Below are 27,836 nucleotides of genomic sequence, written 5' to 3' on the forward strand. Positions count from 1 at the left end.
AAAGGCAGTGTTAACTCTTTGAAGATTGACTAAGAAACATTTCTTTGATGGATAATAAGGTTAACATTTTACCTCTGGATATTTAAGGCTAGATTTGAATGATTTTTTTTAAAAAAGGATGCAGCAGAGCAGCAGTTGACTGAATCGCTGTATCAGTAAAGCTTGGTTTTAGCCATGTTACTTTAAAGTAAAGCACACATACTGCATATCCTGTTGTGAAACTGATTTTGTATGCTAGGTCATCAAACAAACTGTCCAGAATAGTACTTGGCAACTGTGGTCGAATCAGTTTTACTGCTCCACTTTTGGGTAAGAGACCTGGGGCCAAATGCATAACGCTGTGCGTAGAATTCACACTATAACATGACTTAAGCACAAAAGCGGAAATGTGCTTACGCAAAACAAAACCCAGATGCATAAATTTGTGCGAACGCCAACTTCCACATTCTTCCGTTCCATAAATCCCGGTCGACGTGAAAAGTGATGCACATGCACGCGCCTTCTGTCCCGACCCAACTCCTCCCAGAATTATGCCTCTTTGAATGTGCAAATCAATATAAATAGCCTTTAAGCTCAACCTTCTGTGAAAAGGCAATGGCAAAAGCAAGAGGGAAAATAGAAGAATTTCAGTGAGTACCAAGTGGAGGCGAGGAAAAACTTACTATTTGTTGGTTTAAACAGTGGTATATACAACAAAAGGAAGTTGATTGAGTGACAGTGCATCGGAGAAACTCGAAAGCTCACGTTCACAAAGTCACACAGTGCTGAAATAAAAAAGAAGTTGTCACATATCAAAGTCGCTGTGAAAAGGCGAGTCGTAGCCCATTGTCTGAGTGTCATATGAAAGCTTATTAGGGTACAGAGAAAAAAAAAAAGGCACACAGTGGGGAAAAAAGCACGAAATTTCCACTTTAATCTCATAGTTTATTGTGTCATTAAAGTAGAACATCATAAACTTAATCTTAAAATCATTTAAATTACTAGTTTCTCAATCCCATTGTAAATAAAGTAGCACGTTAAATGCTTTGTTTTGTATTTGATCTTCTATGTGCTCTATGTGTGTGAATCACTGTGTGCTTCCGGGCTTTCTCTTCCTCCGACAGGACACAGAATCCATTACATTCGTGATATTTCAGCTCTCTGAATAATTAAAATACTGAGCTGTATACTTGATATCATTTTCATGATGATAGAGGAGTTAAAGCATGTTATTAAACATGGGAACACGGTGGCGCAGTGATTGTTCATGTCTCACGCAAGATGCTTGCTGCGCCTTGCGCGACCTTCGATTAAATAATTTATTGTAGCAGTACTGTCTCTTTCAAACGTACTAACCTCCAATTCCCGTCTTTACTTTTCTTTCTCCAAATACCCAATCGCCACACAATCAGCTCTGTAATAGACTTTAAGCCATCTGTAAGCTTAGAACGCCGATTCTTAAAAACTTTAATTATTCTATCCATCTATCCTTCCTTGTTGCGTCAGCACCAGCAAGAATAAAGGCAGGAAGGCAGGAACAATCCGTGAACTAGCTAGCGCTGCGGCACCATGTAGTTAAAATTTTATCTGTATAATAAATATATTTTGCTGCATTTCATCTTAAAAATGATATCATCATCATATGTAAATACGCGCTTTATAAAGTGGCTCAGGTTGTACAATATTATAACTGTATCGCAAGTTTACAGTGAGGTAATTGTACTAATAAGTACAAACAGTTCTACAAGGAGCACTTGATGGACTGATTGAGTGCATTTATAGTTCTCGGGATGAAACTGTTTCTGAACCGCGATATCCCTGCAGGAAAGACTCTGAAGCATTTGTCATATGAGAGCAGTTCAATAGACAGCATGGCTGAGGCAGCGTGTGCTTGATGCTGTATACCAATAATCTCTTTCCAATCATCTGCTGTACAGCTGTGATTCACACTCAGATACAGTGATATACTGTAAATACTCAGAGTGGTGCAGTGAGAGTGATATGGAAAAAGATGATCTGCTGTGGCAACCCCTAACAGGAGCAGCTGAAAGAAGAAGAAGGTGCAGTGAGAGTAACAACGCTAAAGCAGTTATGGTATTTGGAATAGTTTGACCATTTTGTGGACCATTATATTGTTACAGGTTAATTACAATCAGATGCATTAAACTAATAAACAATATGCGGTTAATTTTAGTGTATTTATAAAGCCGCGTCAGGGATGTGGATCTAAAAAAGAAAGGATAACCACACAGGAACAGTAACACTGCTTTGACGCTGGGTGCCGCCAGTCAGCAAAACCAAGCAGAGAACTTGCGTACGACAGGGTATGAGCTACTGTGGAAATGTGCGTGGCTTTACGCCAAGTTTAGGTTTTATACATCGCAATTTGAACGTGGAAACGTTCTTACACAACATTTTTGTGCATATGCACCGTTTATACATGAGGCCCATGGTACGTTTCTTTTCTATCTAATAATTGAATCTTTGAGCATTGTCTAACACAGAGGTAGGTAATATCAGTCCTGGAGAGCCACAGTGGCTACAGGTTTTCATTCCAAACCAATTGGTTAATTAGAAACCAATCCTTGCTAATCTCAGACCTTATTTAATTTTATGGCTTGTTAGTCTGCAGTGTAAGGTTCTTATACCATAGATTTTTTTCCTCTCCAAAGATATCACCCAAACAATCTGAAGCCTAAAACGGATCATTTTCAGTCTGTCACATTTTCTATTACGTGTTTTATTAAATCAAACAGTATATGATGAACACAGATGTATATGGAAACAAAGTAGATTGAGAACTGCTGGCTAAGTTGTCATTTACATTTTATTGCTAAAATGGAGCCATTAAAACAATGAATGCAGCTGTTTAAGACTGAAATAAGCAATTAAGGGTGGGGAACTTTAACAAGTGAGACCACTAAAATGAAGCATCAAAATGTCAATTGAGCAATAAGTGTGTCATCAGCAATAATTGACTTCTCATTAAGAAACTTGGTTGGAACAAAAACCTGCAGCCACTGTGGCTCTCCAGGACCAACATTGCCCACCCCTGGTCTAACAAAATATATTCACTCATTACCATGAAGTGCACTTAGTCTAATTTTAATTTTTGATTTGTGTATTTAGAAGTTGAATGTTAACAGAAAAAAGTCTAATGCTTAATTGCCTGTAGTTCGTACTAAGAAGTGTTTTAAGCAGTTGCCGTGGTTTGTTGCATTTGAGCCACAGGTTGCGACCGAGGGAGGGATACACTCCTCCATTATTTTTCATTGTGTTGTATCACACATACACCAAAGACAATTATCCAGGTATTTTCTTTATATATTTTGGTATTTAAATAAATAAATGCATTGCTTCTCAAATCTTTCAGATGGCATATCAAACTCTGTCTTGTGAGAATGGAAATAACCTGAAAACACTTTGAGCAAGAACATCAATGGCAAACACTAAAGGTAGCATGGCTGCAGAAATTCATATGAAACATACTGTCCGTTTTGAATATTTGTGAAGCAATTGTCATTTGAAAATCGAGTACAGGGTGAGTCAAAATTATGTTAACACTAATGGATTATTTTTATTTCGACCACACCTTTCCATGTTGATGGATACAGTAGGTCGTGGTGGACCATTGCCATGGCCTCCATACTCCCCTGATTTGACACCCTGTGATTTCTGGTTATGGGGTATGGTGAAGGAGCACATGTATAGCAGGAAAGTTCATGATATCAATGACTTGAAGGACAGAATACGGACTGTGGTATCATCTATTCCCCACAAAATGTGTTTCCAGGCTTTAAATGGTACTGCTGCTCTTTGGTTTTTGTGTGTTGAACATGATGGCGAACAGATTGAGACATTCCTATAAATCATCTTGCACATTTGAAAAAATGTTTTGTGAATAAATTGTTTCCGGCATTCAAATGTTAACATAATTTTGACTCACCCTGTACTCTAGCACACCACATCCTAGGACAATCACACCTATATGCGTATTTGTTTAGATTCAGATGTCTGTGGTCTTTATACTTTGATGATAGTAAGGCAATGTGTAAACTCCCAGACAGAAAAACTTTATGTAATTCATCCATCCATCCATCCATCCTCTTCCGCTTATCCGAGGTCGGGTCGCGGGGGCAGCAGAGATGCCCAGACTTCCCTCTCCCCGGCCACTTCTTCTAGCTCTTCCGGGGGAATCCCAAGGCATTCCCAGGCCAGCCGGGAGACATAGTCCCTCCAGCGTGTCCTGGGTCTTCCCCAGGGCCTCCTCCCGGTTGGACGTGCCCGGAACACCTCACCAGGGAGGCGTCCAGGAGGCATCCTGATCAGAAGCCCGAGCCACCTCATCTGACTCCTCTCGATGCGGAGGAGCAGCGGCTCTACTCTGAGCCCCTCCCGAATGATTGAGTTTCTCATCCTATCTTTAAAGGAGACCCCAGACACCCTGCAGAGGAAACTCATTTCAGCCACTTGTATTCGCGATCTTGTTCTTTCGGTCACTACCCATAGCTCATGACCATAGGTGAGGGTAGGAACATAGATCGACTGGTAAATTGAGAGCTTTGCCTTATGGCTCAGCTCCTTTTTCACCACAACAGACCGATGCAGAGCCCACATCACTGCGGATGCCGCACCGATCTGCCTGTCGATCTCACGCTCCATTCTTCCCTCACTCGTGAACAAGACCCCGAAATACTTGAACTCCTCCACTTGGAGCAAGATCTCGCTCCCAACCCTGAGAGGGCACTCCACCCTTTTCCGGCTGAGGACCATGGTCTCGGATTTGGAGGTGCTGATTCCCATCCCAGCCGCTTCACACTCAGCTGCGAACCGATCCAGAGAGAGCTGAAGATCACGGCCTGATGAAGCAAACAGGACAACATCATCTGCAAAAAGCAGTGACCCAATCCTGAGTCCACCAAGCCAGACCCCCTCAACACCCTGGCTGCGCCTAGAAATTCTGTCCATAAAAGTTATGAACAGAATCGGTGACAAAGGGCAGCCCTGGCGGAGTCCAACTCTCACTGGAAACGGGTTCGACTTACTGCCGGCAATGCAGACCAAGCTCTGACACCGATCGTACAGGGACCGAACAGCTCTTATCAGGGGGTCCAGTACCCCATACTCTCGGAGCACCCCCCACAGGATTCCCCGAGGAACACGGTCAAACTCCTTTTCCAAGTCCACAAAACACATGTAGACTGGTTGGGCGAACTCCCATGCACCCTCCAGGACCCTGCTAAGGGTGTAGAGCTGGTCCACTGTTCTGCGACCAGGACGAAAACCACACTGTTTCTCCTGAATCCGAGGTTCGACTATCCGACGGACCCTCCTCTCCAGGACCCCCAAATAGACTTTTCCAGGGAGGCTGAGGAGTGTGATCCCTCTGTAGTTGGAACACACCCTCCGGTCCCCCTTCTTACTTTATGTAATTACTTTATGTAATTGTCTGTGCATATACATTTGCTGAGAGTTAAATTGGGCCATTTAGGTGCAATACATTTATTTTGTTAATTCTAATGCATATTTGTCAGAGACTTTGAGTAATAATATAGAAATTAGGATAATACATGTGGCATCCAGCATTGTACCACTTTCTTTGTGGCTAAACCCTAAACCTGTTGCAATTAGCTTCAAGAAAATCAGTGCATGGATTTGTGCTTATAAATATACTTTCAGGTCTAGACACTAAGCAGCTCACTTAGTTGTAAAGTTAAACCCTTTCTGTCCTCCTGCTGTAATCATTTAAAGATGTGAATGATTACTTTGTATGTGGCAGTAGTTTGTTTTTATTACCCATGAGGGAGCTTCAGCCGAGAGATTACATTGACCTTGAGTCTGAACATGTTTGTGCTCCTTCTTAATCTAGCACTGTTACAAATGCTGGAAACTGTGCACACTTCTCGTATTTGAGGCCCACTGAAAACAAAAAAGAGACTTTAGCAGAAGTAAAAATCTCATGGTTATGTAAAATTGATAGTGGAACAGTTGCGTAATCTTCAATTAGGTTTTAGCCTCACTAGTCATGATATGCATCTGTTGAAAAGATTTATTAGAGTGCATGGTCTTTGAATTGGAATTGCTCCTTTTCAGTTACAGGATATTAGCCATTTACTGACATTTGTTTTTGAGAACAGCTCCGATGTACTAGTTAAGCAGGTAGTTGTTTTCTTTCCTACAAAAACAAAAAAACAATAACTTTTGCCAGGTGGGCTTTTCATTATTTTGACAGTTTTGGCAGTGAGTAATTACATGCAGTTGTTGTGAGGCGAGGCAGCTTTTCTGAAATGTTATAACATTTTTAGCACCTGCTATATCCTCTTCACATCCATCTTCTGTATATGTAGTAACTTCAGAGACAAATCGGCTACAGATATGAAATTTGTAACAGCCATAGTACTTGAGGTCAGAGAAGCAGAAAAAATCCTTCGTACATTATTTTTGTCATTATTCTGTTTAGGTATCACTCTTTCAATTTGATTAGAAAGAATGAACAATCAATTTACTTACTTTGACTTTTTTTACAAACCATCAATAAATAAATATTAATATATTGTAAAATTCAACAAACCTCTTCTCATATACACACCAGAATGAATAAAAATATTAAATATAGAACTGAGTTAAAGATAACTGTAGCAGTCCCACTCCCAGTGAGGAATTATAGGAGAGTATTCCTGTTGGTATAAAGAAGCCCCAGTTGCATTTCTTGACACACGTTTGCTGAATGATTCATTGCCCGAAAGACCTCTGTGTTAGTGTGTCAGAGAGAGGATATGCAGCATTGTTCATAATGACACTCAGTTTGGTCTTCATTTTTCTCCACTACTATGCATAAGTGTGCCTTTTAATTAGCTTGTTGATTCAGTGGGCCTCTCTTAAAGTGATGTTACCAGACCAGCACACCACAATGGCCAACGCGGAGCTGTAGAAGATGTAAAGGATGGCACTACCCATATTAAAGGACCGCAGTCTCCAAAGGAAATATAGCCTACTCTGCCCTTTCTTCTGTAGTTCCTCTGAGTTCTCAGAACAGCCCAATCTGTCCTTGGTGTGGACCCTCAAGTACCTGTAGGAGTGAACCACCTCTACATCCACTCCCTAAATAGTGACCAGGCATAGAGGCTTTTTGGTGCAGCAGTTCCTTGGTTTTGCTGATGGTGAGTTGCAGACAGTTCTCAAAGTTCTCCACCTGACTCCTCTCCTCTGTGTCATCCCCTTATCAATGCACCCCATTAGTGCTGACTCATCTAAGAGTTTCTGCAGGTGACACGGCCTGCTTTTATATTTATAGTTGGAGGTAAACTGTGAAGAGAAAAGCAGTCCGGACTGTACCTTGTGGTGCTCCAGTGTTGCTCACTCAGTCATCGAGTCTAATAAATTGCAGTCTGCCCGACAGATAATCCATTACCCAGGACACCACATGCTCATTCACTTGCACATCCCCGAGTTTACCCCTTAACAGGTAACTTGACAGAACCTAAGAAAAATCCTGAAAACAAGGAGAGTGCATCAATACTATTTCAAATAAAGAGATTCTCAGTGTTTTTTTGGTTATTGTACCCCAAGTTCCAGTTTATTCTGCCAGAGGAGCCTAAATCACATTTATACTAAAACTGTGGGCCCATAGAACGGAAATAGGTTTGTCTGTCTTGTTTATAAAGGAGGTTGATGGAAAATCACTTCCATTATCCCAGTATGTGATACTTGTTAACGATGTCTCTATAGCTAAAGAGAACTTTACTAACAAACCGTAAGTGGCTCTGTAATTAAGTAGTTGACTCTTGGGTTTCTATGCTGCCAATTTAAAAGTGACTCAAAATTAACATTTTTGGAAAGGCATGTACTACATTAAATGTTTAAACAGTGTAAAATAGAACACTAACAAAGATTGGGGCACCACCTTGTGATCCGGTGTAACTGGGTTTGCCAAAACAACAAAAACACACAGCAAATGTGGAATAGACTGGAATTCTGAATAGGAACTAAAATAAGGTGGCTGATTTCAAGTGGCAGGAAGGGGCAGGTCAAGATGGACGAACACAGAAGTGACATCAGAGATGGAGTGGCTGCAAAGGGAGGAGAAGAGAAGGCATTCGTACACAGTACCAACCTGGTCCGGCAGGTAATTACCATCACAAAATCCATCAAGCTGTCTCCCGTGTGCACTTGTGTGACTGTGGTCATTAACACTAGAATTACCAGAGCCTACGAAAAACCTCATAGATCCGTCCCACCTTAAATCGCTACGCACCTCTCCATCAGCATCTTTTGTTCTGTAAATATGTCGATAAGCAGCAAGCAGCCTGCTATCACATCCCCCACCGCCACACAGTTTTCTCAGCTCAAGTCTGTTTACCTGCGTGTCAGTTGCTTAGAGTTGTATAGAGTGAGAAGTCAAGCAAAATTTCACCGTTTATAAATACTATATCGTTATTTGGAACACATGCATTTCATGTGTGTTCCGTGTCTACAACAATCTATGTACAGTAAACACATCATTAAAACAAACGCAGCGGAGAAGTAGTGTGTTAAAGAGGTTATGAAAAAGAAAAGGAAACATTTTAAAAATAACGTAACATGATTGTCAATGTAATTGTGTTGTCATTGTTATGAGTGTTGCTGTTTTTTATATATATAATATACACACACACACACACATAAACATATATGTACATATACATATATATACATATCTACATATACACATATATATACATATCAACATATATATATACACACATACACATATACATATACACATACATACATACATACATACACATACATATATATACACACATACATACACACACATATCTACATATATATACACTACCCATATATATACACATCTACATATATATATATACACATATATATACATCCATCCATCCATTTTCCAACCCGCTGAATCCGAACACAGGGTCACGGGGGTCTGCTGGAGCCAATCCCAGCCAACACAGGGCACAAGGCAGGGAACCAATCCCGGGCAGGGTGCCAACCCACCGCAGGACACAAACAAACACACCCACACACCACACTAGGGCTAATTTAGAATCACCAATCCACCTAACCTGCATGTCTTTGGACTGTGGGAGGAAACCGGAGCGCCCGGAGGAAACCCACACAGACACGGGGAGAACATGCAAACTCCACGCAGGGTGGACCCGGGAAGCGAACCCGGGTCTCCTAACTGCGAGGCAGCAGCACTACCATTGCGCCACCGTGCCGCCCTATATATACATATCTATATATTTATATATATATATATATATATATATATATATATATATATATATATATATATATATATATATATATATATATATATATATATATATATATATCTAGACATACATACATACATACATATATTGACACATATATATATATATATATATATATATGTAATTGTGTTGTTATTGTTATGAGTGTTGCTGTCATATATATATATAATAGCAAAATACCCGCGCTTCGCAGCGGAGAAGTAGTGTGTTAAAGAGGTTATGTATATATATATATATGTTTACATATACAGGTGCTGGTCATAAAATTAGAATATCATGACAAAGTTGATTTATTTCAGTAATTCCATTCAAAAAGTGAACCTTGTATATTAGATTCATTCATTACACACAGCCTGATGTATTTGAAATGTTTATTTCTTTTAATGTTGATGATTATAACTGACAACTAATGAAAGTCCCAAATTCAGTATCTCAGAAAATTAGAATATCAATTAAGACCAATGCAAAAAAAGGATTTTTAGAAATGTTGGCCAACTGAAAAGTATGAACATGAAAAGTATGAGCATGTACAGCACTCAATATTTAGTTGGGGCTCCTTTGGCCTGGATTACTGCAGCAATGCGGCGTGGCATGGAGTCGATCAGTCTGTGGCACTGCTCAGGTGTTATGAGAGCCCATGTTGCTCTGATAGTGGCATTCAGCTCTTCTGAATTGTTGGGTCTGGCGTATTGCATCTTCCTCTTCACAATACCCCATAAATTTTCTATGGGGTTAAGGTCAGGCGAGTTTGCTGGCCAATCAAGAACAGGGATACCATGGTCCTTAAACCAGGCACTGGTAGCTTTGGCACTGTGTGCAGGTGCCAGGTCCTGTTGGAAAATGAAATCTGCATCTCCATAAAGTTCGTCAGCAGCAGGAAGCATGAAGTGCTCTAAAACTTCCTGGTAGACGGCTGCGTTGACCTTGGACCTCAGAAAACACAATGGACCAACACCAGCAGATGACATGGCACCCCAAACCATCACTGACTGTGGAAACTTTACACTGGACCTCACGCAACGTGGATTCTGTGCCTCTCCTCTCTTCCTCCAGACTTTGGGACCTTGATTTCCAAAGGAAATGCAAAATTTACTTTCATCAGAGAACATAAGTTTGGACCACTCAACAGCAGTCCAAAGGCGAGACGCTTCTGACGCTGTCTCTTGTTCAAGAGTGGCTTGACACAAGGAATGCGACAGCTGAAACCCATGTCTTGCATACGTCTGTGCCTGGTGGTTCTTGAAGCACTGACTCCAGCTGCAGTCCACTCTTTGTGAATCTCCTCCACATTTTTGAATGGGTTTTGTTTCACAATCCTCTCCAGGGTGCGGTTATCCCTATTGCTTGTACACTTTTTTTCTACCACATCTTGTCCTTCCCTTCGCCTCTCTATTAATGTGCTTGGACACAGAGCTCTGTGAACAGCCAGCCTCTTTAGCAATGAACTTTTGTGTCTTGCCCTCCTTGTGCAAGGTGTTAATGGTCGTCTTTTGGACAACTGTCAAGTCAGCAGTCTTCCCCATGATTGTGTAGCCTACAGAACTCGACTGAGAGACCATTTAAAGGCTTTTGCAGGTGTTTTGAGTTAATTAGCTGATTAGAGTGTGGCACCAGGTGTCTTCAATATTGAACCTTTTCACAATATTCTAATTTTCCGAGATACTGAATTTGGGACTTTCATTAGTTGTCAGTTATAATCATCAAAATTAAAAAAAAATAAACATTTGAAATACATCAGTCTGTGGGTAATGAATGAATCTAATATACAAGTTTCACTTTTTGAATGGAATTACTGAAATAAATCAACTTTGTCATGATATTCTAATTTTATGACCAGCACCTGTATATATACATATCTACATATACAGATATCTACATATAGCAAAATACCCGCGTTTCGCAGCGGAGAAGTACAATACAATACAATACAATACAGTTTATTTTTGTATAGCCCAAAATCACACAGGAAGTGCCGCAATGGGCTTTAACAGGCCCTGCCTCTTGACAGCCCCCCAGCCTTGACTCTCTAAGAAGACAAGGAAAAACTCCCAAAAAAACCTTGTAGAGAAAAAATGGAAGAAACCTTGGGAAAGGCAGTTCAAAGAGAGACACCTTTCCAGGTAGGCTGGGCGTGCAGTGGGTGTCAAAAGAAGGGGGTCAATACAATACAATGCAGTTCAAAGAACAGAACAATTCCTCAATATAGTAAGAAATAAAAAATATAAATTTTAGAAGTACAGAGCAGAATTTAACAGTAGATGATATATCCCATGATAAGATTTGGAGTCCTGGAGACCTCATCCTTCAAGCTGCCTCCCCCATTTGGCCATTCCACGGCTGAAATAGTGCTGGGCCAGCCAATCCGATGAAAGGATACATATACAGAAGTAGTGTGTTAAAGAGGTTATGTAACCATATATATACATAAACATATATACATATATATACATATCTACATATACACATATCTACATATACACATCCACATATACATATATATATACATATACAAATTTACATATCTACATATATATATATATAGATATAAATATAGACATACATATATACATACATACATTCACATATATGTATATATATATATATATATATATATATATATATATATATATATATACTGTATATATATATATATACTGTATATATACATATCTACTTATTGGCTCCTGTATTTAGGATATAGCGGGTTGGATAATGGATGGATGGACATTTGTATGGATAGCCCTATTTGCCCGTTTTCGTTTTTTTTCTTTCTTCAGTAATATTTCAGTAAACCCGGAGCTTGTCAGTTCAAATCCTGGTACTGACACCACTGTGTGACCCTGAGGAAGTCACTTCAGGTGCCTGTGCTGCAAAAACAAAAGTAATGTAAGAAATTGTACCTCAGATGTTGTAGGTTGCTGGAATAAAGGCATAAGTAAAATAGATAAATATGTATTATACACATAGGAACTACTCATTTATTTTCAGTTAAGTCATCTGCAGCAAACTTTTATAAATGAGGGTTTCTCATTTTTAGATAGTGCAAACTGTTTCTTCTTCATTGACGTTTTGTCTTGGAGAGGTTTTTTCATTTCATTGAAAATTAAAGCAGCAGCTGCCAAAATATGTAGCTTTCTTATTAATTTTTCAACATTGTGTAAAATAAATTTATAAAGTAACATAAAAGGTTTAAATACTGGTTATCCTTTTACACTAAAATATTACTAAAGAGATACAAAAAAAGTAAAATTGATATGTTCTTTTTCTTTAAGGAGATTAAATATTACTGAAGAAAGAAAAAAAAAAAACTAAAACAGCCAAATGGGGTTATGCATACAAACTTAAAAGGTTTAAATAAAACAGAAATATATATTTTATTTTTACTAGCTTAACTTGTGGAGGGTGTATCCTGTAGCAAAGCCCTAACTTTTTTCGTGAAAGCCCGTTTCAGTCAATAAGTCTTAAAAAAAAAGGTGTAAAGATATTGACAATAAGCTAAGCAAACCCAGGAAGACATGGAATCGTTTAAATCAAGTATCATTACATCTTCCTTTCTTAAAAAGAAGTAAGGCAGTACTTACAAGCTTACATATTTATATATAGACATACATACATATATATATATATATATATATATATATATATATATATCTATATCCGAAGCCATGCAAGCACACTCTTGAGAATGCAACGTATAGTTGTACAGAAGAAAAGCAATCTTGCCTCAAATGAATGGCAACGTTTTGTAGGTCTATGAACTTAATTTAACCTTTAGGTTTACACGGTGGTTTCTTTCCGAAGTACCTGCACTCATGCATATGTCTGTATGTGTCAGTCGGTCAAATCCACGCGCTTTGCACCGGCGAAGTACCGCTTTTAAATTTTTATTAAGAAGAAAAGAAAACCTTTTTAAATTGAGGGAAAATATACTAGTAACAGTTTGTTAAGGATCTGTTTTTTTGTGAAGCTGCCTTCACTCGAGTGATCACTTCCAGCTGACTTGGTGGCCAACTATAAGCGTTACCTGGTAGGTAACCACCCATACAATCAGATTGTGAATCAGACTACAAATGCCGTGAATGTAATTACCCCGATCTACATGTTGTCAAATAAACGAACCACACGCCGTGGCGCAATTTTAGGGGCTTCGCCTGTAGCGCCGACGTCCGAGGTTCGATTCCCGTATGGGAGTGAAGTGAGTGGCTGGTTACCTACCAGGTAACGCTTATGGTTGGCCAGCAAGTGAGATAACATCAGCCACGGTGCCTTCAGTTGTGAGAAGCAGATCATAGAATGGTTGAAAATAGTTTACTGTCAAATAATGCAAAGAGTACGCGACACGTCTTTCCCCCTTATTCTTGGCTCATCAGGCGTACACACTCACTGCACTCGCTTACGGTAATCGAACCTCGGACGTCAGCACTAGAGGGGCTTCGCAGCGGTGAAGTATTGCTTTTAAATTTTAATTAAGAACAAAAGAAAACCTTTTTAAATTGTCTTAAAAAGAGGTGTAAAGATATTGACAATAAGCTACGCAAACCCACCAAGAAATGCAATCGTTTAAATCAAGGCGCGAGTCGAAAAACACCATCCCATAATATTAGTTAACGATTAACACATTTCTGTATGTATTGTAAGCATACAATACAACTGATAATATGTTGCACTTATTTATCTGGTGTACCGACATTTTTACGCGTTTAACGTCTGAAATCTAACGTGGTTTGTGCCCTTCAGAATGAAAACAGTTTGCATTTAGCATTTTAATAAAAGGCGAGCTTTTAAGCCTGAGAAATCACCCCGTAAATGCACATGTTTAATTGCACATGTGTTAATATGTATGCTTACACAGTATTAAAAGACACTGATGAACGTCATTTACCTTTGTTCCCGCGTTTGATAAAAGGCGAGCTTTTAAGCCTGAGAAATCACCCCGTAAATGCACACGTTTAATTGCACATGTGTTAATATGTATCCTTACACAGTATTAAAAGACACTCAAATATTAACGTCATTTACCTTCGTTCCCGCGTTTGACTCGTGCTGTAAATCTCTTCCTTGTTTTTAGTTCACGTGATTACGTAGGAGGCGTGATGACGCGATACGTGACTCCGCCTCCTCCATTAGAGTATATGGACAAAAAACAGGTTCCAGTTATGACCATTACGCGTAGAATTTCAAAATGAAACCTGCCTAACTTTTGTAAGTAAGCTGTAAGTAATGAGCCTACCAAATTTCAGCCTTCCACCTACACGGGAAGTTCGAGAATTAGTGATGAGTCAGTCAGTCAGTCAGTCAGTGAGTCAGTGAGGGCTTTGCCTTTTATTAATATGTATAGATTGACAAAATGTATACATGAAGTGTATAATGTGTTAAGTCAGAATTCCATATATCAAATAAACACTTTCACAAAAGGTACAAATATAACAGAACAATTGCACTTCTATTCAAGAATATAACTGCAGAAAAAGAACGCACATTAGGGTGCAACATTGACACGCGTTTGCTACGACCGCTTCGGTGGCGCAACGGTATCAACTGTTGACTGGTAATCAAAACTTCATGGGTTCGACCCCAGATCGAATGTTATTTACTTATTTACCTTTATTTACAGTATTTACTTACTTCCTGCAGCGTAAAGTCACAAGTAGACTGCAGAGCTTCCCGTGTACATATACAAAGTACAGTGATGGCAAAAGTGCGACGTGCATTCTTGCTCCGATGTAGAACCGTCGTCATGATCTGAGTTCACCTCTGTTATAGTACATCTTTATGTGAAAATAGCAGTGTCGGTGGGGGATCGTGAACGCGACTGAGAGAATAAAACTGAATAAAAACCCTAACGCGGGTTCTTTTGCTGCAGTTATATTCTTGAATAGAAGCACACTTGTTCTGTTATATTTGTACCTTTTGTGAAAGTGTTTATTTGATATTTGGAATTCAGGCTTAACACATTATACACTTAATGTCTACATTTTGTCAATTATTACTAAAACATGAAAAACGTTTCTGTTTTAATGATGTGTTTACTGTACATAGATTGTTGTAGACATGGAACACACATGAAATGCATGTGTTCCAAATAACGATATAGTATTTATAAACAGTGTTATTTTGCTTGACTTCTCACTCTATACAACTCTAAGCAACTGACTCGCAGGTAAACAGACTTGAGCTGAGAAAACTGTGCGGTGGTGGGGGATGTGATAGCAGGCTGCTTGCTGCTTATCGACACATTTACAGGACAAAAGACGCTGATGGAGAGGTGCGAAGCGATTTAAGGTGGGATGGATCTACGAGATTTTTCGTAGGCTCTGGTAATTCTAGTGTTAAGAAGTATTAACATTTTAATGCAATTCCACTTTAGTCATTTAGATAGCTCTGTACCCACCCCATATGCCATCAGTTATAAAGACATAATGCTCAAGTATTCTCTCAGAATCTTGGCGTGCAGGTTCATACATTTAGTGGATCAAAGTCATGAAACATTGTTAGACCCACAGATCTGCGCACAAGAAAGAGGCCACTTTCTTAGTAAGGTATCTCCTTACTACTTCCACATGCATATAAAACAAGGAAAAAAAGTGAAGAATAGCTTTGACGTTCGAGCTGACCTTTAATGGATTACTGAGACATACAAGTCACAATGCATTTTTGATGGAAGATTTAATTTCACAAAACTTTGTTCCTGATCTGTGAGTTCCTTTAGTACTGCAGCAGAGCAATTTTGAAATCCAGCCTTCATCCTTACTGTAACTACATAGAGACAATAAGAGCTTCTTTGAGTTTTGTCTGTCTTCTTTGCATGACTATTGAGATTATACTGAAGTGATAAAATGTCATGTTTGACATTGTGGAAAATGTTTATAATCCTTTACTGATCATTTTGTTTGATCTGCCATGGATACAACTGTAACTTCAATGCAAAATAAATGCACTAGCTAGGTACTCCTTACATGCTCTCAAGAGAACTCCGATCATCACGGCAGCTAGACCAATATCCCAAATTCCATGTGATCTCCCTCAAAGTACATGGGTCTTAAACTGAGCTGTAGGTTTCTGTTCAATCTATTCTCTAAACTAGAAGCCAGTTTTTGCCGTTAATGAAATGTGTTAGTTCATGTTCGGCTTGTTTATACTCCCATTTTCCTGCCTTAGTAATTTTAAGGCATTTTCACAAATCTAGTCCATTAGCTTTGCTGCGGATCAAGAAGCGATTTGTTCATTTTTATTTAAATTTCCAATTAGTTTGGTTGTGTTTCACACTGCAAGCTATCAAGCAAATCAAATATGCCAGTAAACATCCCATGGACATGTTGTGGACTTACTTCATTATGTAGAAACATTGTTTTTCATGAATGGTCAATAACAGCTGTATTTGCACACCGTCACATTTTCCATAATGTTTTTTTTTTTTTTTTTTTTTACACCAAACATAGCCAAATGAGCAAAACATCTTCAACAAACAACTGGAACGTTACTTGAAAGTCACACGCTACTACGCATGGTATTAAAAGGACCCATTTAAATAGATAACTGTACAAAAGAAGTCAAGCTCTGTTGAGGGCCTACACTGACTGATGTGTTTCAGTTTTAATGACTGTAGCCGTGTTAGGCGAGTTGCATATTTACTCTCCAGTAGCCAATATGAATGTCCCCTCAATTTAATTTAGTTAGTCTTAAATCTACTATCTTAGCTCTTGAAAAAATATGTTAATGATGTTTATTTGGGAATGTTTGATTAACATTTACTACATATGTCAAAGTTAGTGGCTTGATATCTGCGTTCGCAGTAAGACGACGCCCCACCAGCACACATCACTTACGTGGTATAAGATTAGGGAGTTTGATCATCAGTCACACATGCACTGCTGTTCGTTTCTGAACACCTCACAAGTGAATTTGCACTTTTTTTTTTTATTCTATCAAATACTCTCTGATGGTGTACATGAGAGGCTATGAGCCTGAATCAGGAGGCTTGTTCTGATTGACTAGTAGTTGTGTGAGTTATTTTATGTGGATTGTGTTACATTTGTACATATGTGTGTATTTATTTTACCTTTTTACTTTTTACTACCCAACCCCTGGCGTTGGGGCATGACAAAGAGTGAGATGTATGAATTAGATATAGAATAGTGTGCAGGTGTGGATGATGCATATAGAAAGCCAAAAATACAGTGTTTGGCACAGAGTAATGGTTTATTGGAATATTTCTTTGTACACAACATTAGTAGTAAAGATGGTGTCCTATCCTTGAATGAGTCTTCCTTGGCATGGATCATTTATAACCTTAACTTTAACGTCAGATGAACGTCAAACACGTGAGAAGGCAACATAAAGTTGTCCATGTCCAAAAACGGGCTCAGAGAGGTAGATGCTAACCTTGTCCATGGTTTGTCCTTGTGATTTGTTGATGGTCATGGCAAATGCAGGTTTAATGGGGAACTGTCGGCGTTTCAATGTAAAAGGTAATTCTAGGTCAGAACTCGTAAGGTCAATTCTAGGAATGAGAACAGTATTGTTAGAATGTGATCCTGTAAGAACTGTTGCTTGAATAACATTGTGTGTCATGGTGTTGACAACTAAATGTGTGCCATTGCATAAACCCTGTTTGTTGTTAAGGTTTCTTAATAGCATGATTATTGTTCCGTTTTTAAGGCTAAGATTGTGTTGTGTTAATCCGGCTGGGTTAATAGTGTTCAAATATTCTAAGGGGAAATTCAGATGTTCATTGTCGTCATCAGAGTCAACTTTGTCAGAGCTTAGAAAGAGCCGTGCCTCTCCAGGAAGTAATGAAATGACCTGGTTATTAATGTGATCAACATTAATATTTTTTGGACATAATATAGTGCGTTGTGTTAAAAGGGGCATTTGGTCTAATGAGACCGCTGTTCCAAATATCTCCGTAAGTAACTCGTCGCAGATGAAGGGCTGAGGAATTGTAATAATATCTGGGTGAAGTCCATCTGTATTGGTGAGTGTACAATGTTCTAGTTGTAATAACCAATTGTTATATTCGGGATCTGGAAATCGCATGTTTTGTACCAAGTGTATCTTTAGAAAGCAAAGCCAATTGTTCGCGTAACATTTTTTGTTCCGCGGTTTTAGAAGCGCGCCGAGGTGAATTGTTTTGTTTGATGCGGGTTCGTGTTTGTGGTCCCGTTACTCGAGCCGTCTAGTTTTGTATCCGTGATCGTGAATTGATGACTTGTTTGATCTTTATCGTGAGGAATATGGATAAGTAATAAGTAGGATCGAACTCACTGTTAATATGCGGACTGTTCGTTTCTTCTTATTATCACCAATCAGGTCTCGCGCCTGTATATGTATTGTAGTTCGGTCTCGTGTTGTTTATATGACGTCGTCGCGTATTTTAAGGTGGACTGAATAATAGCTGAGCGCATGGTATGTGGAGCAATAGGTAAGCACTGTCTAAAATTTACTCGTAATAAAAGTACCTTTACTCCAAAGGGAATATTATTATTCATCAACGCAATGCCAATTGTCCGCGTATTTTAAGGTGGACTGAACAATAGCTGAGCGCATTGTAAGTGGAGTAATAGTTAAGCACTGTCTAAAATCTCCTCCTAATAAAAGTACCTTTCCCGCAAAGGGAATATTCTTATTCATCAACGTTTGTAGAAGTTTATCAATGGTGTTGAGTAAGTGACTGGATGCCATTGTATATTCATCTATAATTAATAGTGTGGCAAGACGGATGTCACGTGCATTGTTACTGTGAATTGTCATAGTGGATACTGATGTTTCTGTGATTGGGACCGGTATTTGGAATAAGGAGTGACATGTGTTTTTAAGGCCGAGACATTTTTTCTTACGCGGTTTCATAATCGCTTTGTAGGTGCCGACGTGATTTGTGCATATTTGCGTTCTTGATTTGTTTCAGGGTGCACTGTTGTAATGCGATGTAATATTTATCCACATACGCGAAAGCAGTATGGGTCATTGCCTTTTGTTGACATGATATTTACTCCGGTAGATGCAAAATCAAATGAACTATTGTAGGATGTAATGCAGATGCGCCGCCGTGTATTTTGTTGTTTCATGCGGGTTCGTGTGTTTAGTCCCGTTATCCTTGCCGAATCGTTTTGTACCCGTGAGCGTGTATTCATGACTTGTTTGTTCCTCAGCATGCGAAATATGGATAAGTAATAAGGAGGATCACACTCACTGTTAATATGGAGCCTTTTCTGCAGTTGAACGGTTAATAGTGCTTTATTGTAAGGAGATCCACCTATGCTGCCTAGTGTGAAGGTGTTGAGATGACGTATGTTTAATATGGACGGTTCCTTTAGAAATGGGGCTTTGGGTGTCACTTCTTATTGATGTTAGTGTGTTTGTGGGTCTGATTCGTCGTTGTTGTGAACGTTTCGTGTGCCATGTCTCGTCTCTAATGGGCCTGGCGTGGCGGTCACGGCTTCTTTTTTTTGTTGCGTTAGGAGCTTGATAAATCCTCCTGTTTGTGTGGGTCCCGTTTCGTGTGCAATGGGATTCGTGCGGCGCCGTGTGCTTTTTCGGCGTCTGAGCGGGAGTGGGGGGGGATTGGTGGTGCGCGAGCGTCTTCTTTCTTTTTGTGTGCCAGGGGCTTGTTGAATCCTCCTCTTTGTGTGTGTCCCGTCCGTTGCTTGTAGGGTGGGTGGGGTGGTTTTGGGTTCTTTTTTTTTTGTGTGCCAGGGGCTTGTTGAATCGTCCTCTTTGTGTGTGTCCCGTCCGGTGCCTGTGGGAGGGGGGGTGGCTTGCAGGTGGGCGCGAGCGGCTTCTTTTTTTTTGTGTGCTAGTTTCGTGTGCAATGGGTTTCGTGCGGCGCTGTGCGTCGCCTGCGTCTGACTCCTTTTTTCTGTGCTCACTCCTTTTTTCTGTGGTTGCGGCCGCCTCTCGCGGAGCCTCATTTCTTGGGGCGCCTGCGCAGTACATCTTTTTGCGGCTACGGCCCATGGCCGGATGTCCCTGCGTCCATCCGGTTTAGCATTCTCGGTTAGTAATATGGATTGTTTGTAATGCTTGTTGTTAACCCTTGATTCATGCTTTGAATTAGATTCCTTAATTACCAGCAGCAGACACTTTGCATGACTGCCAGAGCACGCACAATTTCACCCCTAATGCTCAGTATTTCCTGTAATTAGATCAGTCCCTTGTTGGATCACATCCAGACCGCATGTGAACCACTCCAGGGTTCACATGGTACCACACCGAGACTACTTTTTAAAAAGGGTCTCAGTATGATTGTTTTGGTCCACGCCAGAGTACAATTACTGTGTTCACATCTACCTAAACAAACTGGACTTTTGAGGAAATGGCACCAGAGTTTTAAAAAAAAAAAAAAAGAAGAAGAAAAATTCTTCAAACGAACTGGCTTTCAAAACAGCTTTGGTTCTGCACTGTATACAGGGTAGGATTCAAAAGTAATGAGCCTTTGTTCAAAAAGACAAATTTATTGAGCAAATCGGTACAGCTAATTAATAGTCTTCAAAATAGGCACCTCCTGCATCAATACACTTTTGTAGGCGGCTTTTCCATGACTCGAAGACATCCACGTAGGCCTGTTCCGGGATGGCTGCAAGGGCTGCCTTGACATTTGCTTGGATGTCCTCGATCGAGTCGAAGCGTTTTCCTTTCAGCGCTGATTTTAAGCGCGGAAACAAGAAGAAGTCAGAAGGCGACACGTCCGGACTGTAGGGAGGCTGGGGGACCACCGGAACGTTCACCCGGGCTAGGTAGGCGCTCACGATGAAGGCGGTGTGGCTGGGCGCGTTATCGTGGTGAAGCTTCCAGCTGTCCTTGATGTCCCTTCGCTTGCGCGCAACGCTTCTTTTCAGCCTTTTCAGGACTTCCAAGTAGTAAGCAGCATTCACGGTCTGTCCTTGCGGGACAAACTCGTAGTGGATGATCCTTTTCACTCCGAAGAAGGCAATGAGCATGGTCTTCGTCTTCAACACGTACCGTTGCTCTAACGAATTTTCCATTCCGCCGTGTAATGCACTACCGCACAGGGGTTCTCGTCAAGGCCGATCCTACCGCTCCAAAAGCTCGGAGCGGTAGGAGCTCCATTGCGTTGTGAAGCCAACACCCACCGTCACCATCGCTGGCAAGTGGGGCGCGCGGCAAGGTACGTTCGCGTCAGAACAAAATGAGGCTCATTACTTTTGAATCCTACCCTGTATATTATATAAAATCTACAAAACCTTAAGCAGTTGTCCCTAAAACCTTTCCAAAATAAAACATCTCTCCTTAAACCATATAAACCCATTTTTAAATGCACAGATTCTTTTTAATGTGGACCCATGGTTATATGACCCACTCTTCTATTGCACCTCTCATATGTCCAACCTTTGGGGATATATAGGCCACAGTTGCAGTGCACTTGCACCCAGGACTACAGTCCACTACCTTCTGTCAGTAGGTCCTTCAGACTTCTCTTGGAGTGTTTACTCTCCCTAACCCCGACTGAGCTAGCTAAAACGGGACTTGAATATTAGCCCTTGGTGGTATAATCAAGCTAACATGAAGACTGAAAAGCTGGCCTTAATACATCCTTAATCATTATTGAAACAGAAAGTACATAAAATGTCAATAACGTGGCAGTAAACACCAAAACAACTTGGTACTGCTAAATGTTTAGTCTTTCCAGATGACCCATTTATTGCATTGTTTGCAAGGCAGTATGGTGTAGTGGTTAAGACTTAGAGCTTCAAACCCTGAGGTTATGGGTTCAAATTCTGCTGCTGACACTGTGCAACCACCAGCAAGTCACTTGACCTGCCTGTGCTCCAATTGGAAAAACAAAACAAATGTAACATATTGTTGTAAATATTGTAAGTCACCGTGGATAAAATATGTAAAATGTAAATGCTTGTCAGTGTCAGCATCAAGTCAGATCATTCCTGGCATTACCTTTCCCTCTTCCTTTCCTCCCACTAATCAGCATTTTTTACTGGTCTTGTAAAGCTAAGGTAAGTACAGCCCCAATTCCAAAAAAGTTGGGATGCTGTGTAAAATGTAAATAAAAACAGAGTGAAATGATTTGCAAAACTTATAAACCCATATTTTATTCATAATAGAACATTGAAAACATATCAAATCTTGAAAGTGAGGAAATAAAAGAAAGAAATAAGGTCATTTTGAATTTGATGGCAGCAACACATCTCAATAACGTTGGGACAGGACTATTTTTACCACTGTGTACCATGCCCTCTTCTTTTAGCAACAATCCATAAACATCTGGGAATTGAGGAGACCAGCTGCTGGACTTTTGGGAGAGGAATCTTATCCCGCTCTTGTCTGATATAGGATTCTAGCTGCTCAACAGTTCTGGTTCTTCTTTGTCATATTTTCTGTTTCATGTCTTCAACTGGGGAAAGGTCTGGACTGTGGACTCTACTACTACAAAGCCATGCTGTTGTAACAGATGCAGTATGCAGTTTAGCATTGTCTTGCTGAAATATGAAAGACCTTCCCTGAAAAAGGCATCGTCTGGATGGGAGCATATGTTGCTCGAAAACCTGTATATACCTTTCAGCATTGATGGTGCCTTTCCAGATGTGCAAGCTGCCCATTCCATAAGTATTAATGCTACCCCATACCATCAGAGATGCAAGCTTTTGAACTGAATGCTAATGACAAGCTGGATGGTCCCCCTCCTCTTTAGTCCGGAGGACACGGCATCCATCTTTTCCAGAAACAATTTAAAATGTCGATTCATTTGACCACAGGACCGTTTGCTACTTTGCCTCAGTCCATTTTAAATGAGCTTTGGCCCAGAAAAGACTTTTCTGGGTCATGTTCACATATGGCTTCTTCTTTGCATGATAGAGCTTTAACCTGCATTTGTGGATGGCACGGCCAACTGTGTTCACAGACAGTGATTTCTGAAAGTGTTGCTGAGCCCAGGCAGTGACTTCATTGACAGAATCAGGCCTGTTTTCAGTGTAGTGCTGCCTGAGGGCCTGAACATATCCGGCATCCAATATCAATGTTCAGTCTTGTCCTATGCGCACAGAGATTTCTCCAGATTCTCAAATTTTTTGATAATATTATGTACTGTAAATGATGAGATATTCAAAGTCTTCCCAACTTTACATTGAGGAACGTTATTCTGAAATTGTTCCACAATTTGTAGACGTAGTATGTTGTAGATCGGTGAACCTCTGCCCATCTTTACTTCTGAGAGACTCTGCTTCACTAAAATGCTCATTTTATACTCAATCATGTTACTGACCTTTTGCCAATTAATCTAATTAAATTAGCCTAACCAAAATGTCCCTCCAGCTCTTTCTTTTTAGTACCACTTATTTTTTCAGCATCATGTTGCCCAACTTTTTTTTTAGACACGTTATTGCCATCAAATTCAAAATGAGCTCATGTTTATCACGAAGTAGTAATATTTCTCAGTTTCAACATTTGATGTGTTTTCTGTTTGCTATTGTAAATAAAATATGGGTTTATGAGATTTGCAAATCACTGCATTCTGTTTTTATTTACATTTTACACAGTGTCCCAACTTTTTTCGGAATTGGGGTTGTATGGTATTGACCACCTGTCTACATGACAACTGTTTTTTTTTTGTTGTTGTTTTTTGTTTGTTTTTTTGTTTTTAACATTTAAATTTCTTGTCTCTGAAAATGCTTTTAGTGCTCAAATACTTCTGCCATTAGAGTGATGAGACTATGTGAAGCATTTTTGTGTAACTAGTAACTGCGCTTGTAATAAGAACTCTTGTGCCATTCCATTATCCAAAGTTCATAAAACTTCTAAAATCGGCTGCTTTATCTCTTACTTTTGACATCCTAAGCGGGAACCAATTGCAAAGACTGTCTATATAACTTGAAACAATTTTTGAAATGATACATGCATTATGGTAGCAGTTATCAACAAAAGCATGCATAGCCAAGCAATACATTAGCAGAAATATAAAAAAGGAAACAGACTTGCAGAACAAATAATGCAGCCAATCAATAAATGCATACTAGGAGATATTTCAAAATGAACTTAATGAGTACATTGGGTGGAGGAACTGAATTGCCTGATAGCAGTATACAGAAACGACCTCGAGCAATGCTTGTTAGCTCACTGTGGTGGAATAAACCATGTTGTTAAAAGTGCTCCAGGAAAGTGCCTCCTGGACGGTATTTTTCATGATGACATCCAATGTTGCTGCTGTACTCCTTTCCACAGCATCTTCCAGTGTGTGTCCAAGGTTCACCCTCTGATGGAGCACTTCCTGGTAAGATTGTTCAGGCATTGTGCTTCCTTGGTGCTCCAATTGCTTCCCCGGGAAACTGCAGCATAAAACACCACACTGGCTACTATGGACCAGAAGCAGGCTGCACACATCAAAAGACACAAGTCTCCTTAGAAAGTCCACTGTGCTCTGGCCCTGCTTGTCCAGCACCACTGCATTGTCAGATGAGTCCAGTTTGTTTTTTATGTGAACCTCCTGGTCTTTGTAGTTCTGTACCACCTTCACGTCCTCCCCATGGATGGTGGCTGGTCTTAGAGGCTTCTTATCATGCTGAATGTCCACCACCACCTTTTTTGTCTTGCTGATGGTGAGTTGCAGGTTCTTGTCCCAGCACCACAAGATGAAGTCCTCCACGACTTTGCTGTACTCTGACTCCTCTCCATTATTAATGCAGTCTATGGTAGACAAGTCATCTGAAAATAGTCTGTAGATGGGAAGTGCTGCTATTGTGTAGGCAGTTCGTTGTGTAGAATGGTAAACAGGAAGGGGGATAGGACAATTTCCCGAGGTGCTCCAGTCCTCACAAACTGCTGTATGTTGGTCAGGTAGTCCATGATCCAGGAGATTGTGGGAGCATTATGATGCAAAGCCCCCAAATGTGATAAACCGTTTAACTTGTCTTGATGTCTAGTTATGCAATATATTAGCTTTTTTGGGACCCCCCACCCCTTTTGGCCCTCTAAACCCAAAAAAGCACTAATTTTTAGGCTATTTTTGGACCATATTTTGTGCACTAAATAACATCCTTACTGTAAACCTAGGTGTCTTCAGCAAACACGATTAGAAGGACATGAAGTTGTGGCTGCCACATCATTACCTAATGGAACATGAGGGGTTAAAGTAGCTCCATTTCATGAAACTTTGAAAAATGAGGATCTGTAATATAGTCATGAGGAGTGTCGTTCTATGCTATTTTAAGGCTACTGATCACAAATATGATCGTATTTTTCACATTTGATTCTTTACCGATGATCCTAGCCCTCTAAGAGCCACACCCAGAAAGTTAAAAATGACAAATGAAATCATAAGCAAGTGGGGGTATTGTTTCAGACCAACTCAAGGTCAGTGATTATGAATATGTTGTTTTTGATTTTTGATCCTTTTTGAAGGCCTACTAGAAGTTTGGGGCTGACCAGGACTGAGGGTATAATAAGAGAGGCACAAGAGAAGCAGATTTACCCAAAAGAAAGGTAGATTTTTATTCCACAGTAGCTTTAAAATTTTAAAAAGTCCCAGTTCTCAAGTATAAATATTTAAGGGAAAAAGCAGCAAAATGCAATCCAGAGTTAAAACGATTCTTATTGAGAGAATGAAGGAAAAAAAAGAAATAAAGATGGAGTGAGAAAAAAAAACAAAACAAAGGCTCTTAACCCAGTATTGATTCAGTTCCCTAAAAAGGTATTAGCAGCATAACAGAAAACAAAAACTGGACTCTGCTTCAGCCCATTCCATTAATGCAACTCCTCATAGCTGTTTTGGTTGACAGGAGCTTCAAGCTGCTCCTTAACAGAAACCCACTGCTCAGCCATTAGTCCCCTCCACATCTGGTGCACTTTGCACACACTAACCCTATCTCTCGAGTCTCTATGATCAACTAGAAAAAGATCCCCCATTTGTGGCCACAGCGATACGTATAAAAACAACTCATTTCTCCTGTTTGGCATGCATACACCCAGGGAGACAGCATTTCAATCCTGCAGGGGGAATTGTACACCTCAAACAAATATCAAAGCGCCCACAAACAGAATTAACAAAATCGATCACTAACACACACAACAAAACATAACTCCTTCTAACCTTGAGGTAACTAAGAAAAAAACGAAAAACACTACTATCTACATCCACTACTAAAGAAAATGGACTCTCCTATGGCTGTCTTTTTGGATTCCCATATTATGCTTAGCCTTGGCTTCGCCTTTAAAACACCAGCTGGTAAACACTGCATACTCCGCACAAGGCCCATAGCTGGAACAAACAGTGGAACGTCCAAAAATACAAAACTACCTGCCAGTAAGTCCAAATCCTTGTTAAATATTGCCCCCTGCCCATCCCCCCTCCCCAAGCGTAAACCCTCTGGCTAGTTACTAATTGCTGCTCGCCTTAATGCTTACGAAGTGTGTTATCGCTCACCATCAGGTTGTATTGTGCTGCACTGACGTCCTGTTGGTGCTATAGCATGACACTGTGGACCTCTACAAGAGGGTAAAAATGACAAATTTCTATTGCAATTGAACATTAGAACAATCTACACGAGAACAGGCTGTTCAGCCCAACAAAGCTTGCCAGTCCTATCCATTTATTTCTCCCAAAAAAACATCAAGTTGAGTTTTGAAGTCCCTAAAGTCTTACTGTCTACCACACTACTTGGTAGCTTATTCCAAGTGTCCATCGTTCTTTCTTTAAAGAAAAACTTCCTGTTGTTTGTGCGAAATTTACCCTTAACAAGTTTCCAATTGTGTCCACATGTTTTTGATGAACTAATTTTAAAATAACAGTCTTGATCCACTGGACTAATTCCCTTCATAATATTAAAAATCTAAATCTATTATAAATCCTAAATCCTTCTCATAAGGTGTACTCTCGATTTTCAGACCACCCATTGTGTATTCAAACCTAACATTTTTACTTCATTTGTGTAATACTTTACATTTACTGAAATTAAATTTCATCTGCCACAAATCTGCCCAAGCCTGTATTGCTATCCAAGTCCTTGGATAATGATATAACAGATTCCAAATTATCTGCTAATCCACCTGTCTTGGTATCATCTGCAAACTTAACCAGCTTGTTACTTATATTCCTATCTAAATCATTTTTATATATAATATATATATATTAAAAATAGCAACAACCCTAGCACTACCCTGCTGGACACCACTCTTAACATCAGCCAGTTCTGATGAGGTTCCTCACACCATTACCCTCTGCTTCATGTGTCTGAGCCAAATCTGCACCCATCTAAAAACATCCCACTTGGGAATATTTAGACTTTAAACATTTAATCTGAAGCACACATCTTAATATTTCCAATATCTGACACAACTATTCACATTTATGATGTAAATTTTTATTTCTTATGAACATACCAAATTAGGGTGGCTTACACTAGTTTATACTGTTTTTCCATTTAATTTTAACACCCTGGGTAGCCACAATTTTAAAGTATTTTAATAGAAAAGCACTGCCTGTTTTTTTTTTTTTTTTAAACTGTGTGACAGATAGGGGGCACTATCGCTCCCTTGAACCCTCGGACACCACGCCAGACACCAGGTAAAAGTCCAAATATTGACTTTATTATATGAAATATGTGC

At 39.8% G+C, this 27,836-nt stretch overlaps 1 protein-coding gene across 3 annotated transcripts in view; it reads left to right on the forward strand.

The window, feature by feature from the left end:
• Positions 1 to 27,836, forward strand: part of dnajc17 (DnaJ (Hsp40) homolog, subfamily C, member 17) — a 196,894-nt gene that overhangs the window by 161,931 nt on the left and 7,127 nt on the right. Inside the window, exon 11 of one of the 3 annotated variants that reach the window (XM_028821747.2) lies at positions 3,353 to 3,438. The exons of the other annotated variants lie outside the window; for them this stretch is intronic. Within the exon in view, the coding sequence (XP_028677580.1) occupies positions 3,353 to 3,406 (54 nt within the window). The 3' untranslated portion in view covers positions 3,407 to 3,438. Of the gene's footprint in view, positions 1 to 3,352; positions 3,439 to 27,836 lie in introns of those variants that run through there. 3 annotated transcript variants of the gene reach the window in all.

Source organism: Erpetoichthys calabaricus, chromosome 16 (genome assembly GCF_900747795.2).
Source record: "Erpetoichthys calabaricus chromosome 16, fErpCal1.3, whole genome shotgun sequence".
Taxonomy (NCBI): Eukaryota; Metazoa; Chordata; class Cladistia; order Polypteriformes; family Polypteridae; genus Erpetoichthys; species Erpetoichthys calabaricus.